The sequence below is a fragment of the Rhinolophus hipposideros genome (assembly GCF_964194185.1).
Source record: "Rhinolophus hipposideros genome assembly, chromosome: 10".
NCBI lineage: Eukaryota > Metazoa > Chordata > Mammalia > Chiroptera > Rhinolophidae > Rhinolophus > Rhinolophus hipposideros.
This window is the reverse complement of record NC_138056.1, coordinates 34,356,322-34,358,548: the sequence shown is the minus strand read 5'-3', so window position 1 is coordinate 34,358,548 and position 2,227 is coordinate 34,356,322. Positions and strand designations below refer to the sequence as shown.

Here is a 2,227-nt window from a genome sequence, read left to right as displayed (position 1 = left end):
CCCTCAGTATCTCTGACTCCTGGACCAGGTATGTGTTTAGCTCCATGATGAAGGAAGCCAACTTCTCCTTCAGAATTCCCACATCATCAAAACTGCAGGCACTTAGAGAGACTGACATGCATTGTGGTCAGTTCTCATGGGTTTTAGCTCCTGTTCCCAGTTCTAGCTTGCCTTGCAAACTTCAAGCTCTAGCATCAAACAGACAACAGCCTTACAGAGACATATTAACCGTGTATGTGTGTGTGTGTGTGTGTGTGTGTGTGTGTGTACCCTTACACAATTATACACATAAACTTCGATAAATACTACTTCTGTGACTGAGCCTTGTTTGATACAGAATCACTACATGAAATTGCTTCCCGAAATCTCCCTGGTTTCCTGAGGAAGGCTTCCTTCACTTTTCTTCTCCTCAGCTATGTCCTCCAGAGCCCTCTGGAGAACCAGCTTCAGGGTGTGCTGCAGCTTCCGCTGTTGTCTAAAGGAGCCAACAAAAAAGTAAATGATGGGGTTGGCACTGCTGTTAAGACTAGACAGGGTAATCCCAGTCCTTCTAAGAAAATCTGAGAACGTGCTGCAAGGATGCTCAATCCAGTACCACAGAAACCACTTGAAGCCAAAAGGCAGGCCACAGAGGAGGCAGACCAGCACTGTGAGCAGGACAGTCACATACAGCTTGGTCAGCTGCACCCGCTGGGAGCCACACAGCAGTCTGGTCACCAGGGCCAGGCTGCACGCTGTGAGAAGGACAAATAAGAAAATCAGCCACCCAACAGTGATGAAATCAAATGACCGACACCAATCTTTGTCACGATTCCTAAACAGGAAACCACAGTAGTTCCCATTCAGGATGCTCAACAGCAGGGACAGGGCCCAGAGCAGGGCACACATGACAGTCGACATGTGTCTGGGGCGATGGCAGCGGTACCAGATGGGGCACAGGACGGACAGGCAGCGCTCAGTGCTAATGGCACTGAGAATGCTCAGGCCTGTGATGTAGGCAAAGATCGACATAGTAATGAAAAAGCAGGGTATGCCAATAGGGATGGAATGGAAGTATTTGATGAGTGCCTCCAGGGAACATGTAATCTGGCAGCAGAGGAAGAGGAAGTCGGCTCCCGCCAGGTTGACGATGTAGACAGAGAAGGAGGTCCTCCGCATGTGGAAGCCCAGGAGCCACAGCACAACCGCGTTTCCTGCCAGCCCCACCAGGGCTATGATGAAGACCGGAAGGGCTGGGATCAGGGTCACTGTGTCACATTTAGGAGTGGCTTGGTCACTTCCATTCGTTGGAGTAAGTGCAGTCCCCCAGGCTGTGACCATTGCATTCATGCTTGGGACCCCTCCATTGGTGTCACTAGAACAGAAACGGGACTTTAGCACCTGCTGTGTGATCTCTGACTCTCATGGCCACCCTGCTGCAGGAGAATTACTGTCCCTGTGTTACAAAGGAGGGAAATGGAGGCTTGCAGAGATTAAGGTACTTCCTGAAGGCCACAGAGCCCTGGTGTCCTGGAACCTGAATTTAAACACAGTTCTATATGATTCTAGAGCCTATGTTCTCTCTACTGCAATACAGACCAGCTACTGATATGGGAATATTCTGTAATCCCATCATGTCTCTACATGCCTCACTCATTGACCAGAAGTTATGTTGTGTTCACAGAATTTCTTGAAGGAGGAGATAAATGTCTGGGATAGAATCTGACAGACCAGGAGAGGGTACAAATATTACTCTGTCCTGGGCTGGAAATTTTCTGTCAGCTGCATGAAGTCAAGAGGATGCAGAGATGACCAAGGGCCACCCTCATTAGTAAGAGTGGCCTGTCCACAGAGGAGAAAGAGACCATGCTTTAGAAGCATAAGGGGAATACGATCACTTGCTAAGATAGGAGTGAGGATAGCTGGGCCAGGTGGGCTCAAAATGGCTCAGTGTGTCAACTTTATGAGGACAGAAGTACTTTTTATATGCCCAGTGCCTAGCTGTGTGGGACACACAGTGTGTTCTCAATAAATGCTTATTCAATCAGGAAGTCCTAGTCAAAGCAATCAGACAAGGAAATGAAATAAAAGGCATTCAAATTGGAAAAGAAGAAGTAAAGCTGTCATTATTTACATATGATGTGGTATTATATATAGAGAACCTGAAAGATTCCACCAAAAACCATTAGAACTGATAAATGCATTTAGTAAAACAGCAGGATACAAAAATTAATATTCAGAAATCGGT

At 47.2% G+C, this 2,227-nt stretch overlaps 1 protein-coding gene across 1 annotated transcript; it reads right to left on the bottom strand.

The window, feature by feature from the left end:
• Window positions 1-342: 342 nt before the first annotated feature.
• Window positions 343-1,347, bottom strand: LOC308504101 (mas-related G-protein coupled receptor member X2-like; the record flags this gene model as incomplete). Its single annotated transcript, XM_081064195.1, has 1 exon — window positions 343-1,347. The coding sequence occupies exon 1, from the start codon at window positions 1,327-1,329 to the stop codon at window positions 343-345; it is 987 nt and encodes a 328-aa protein (XP_080920321.1). The 5' UTR covers window positions 1,330-1,347.
• Window positions 1,348-2,227: the final 880 nt, after the last annotated feature.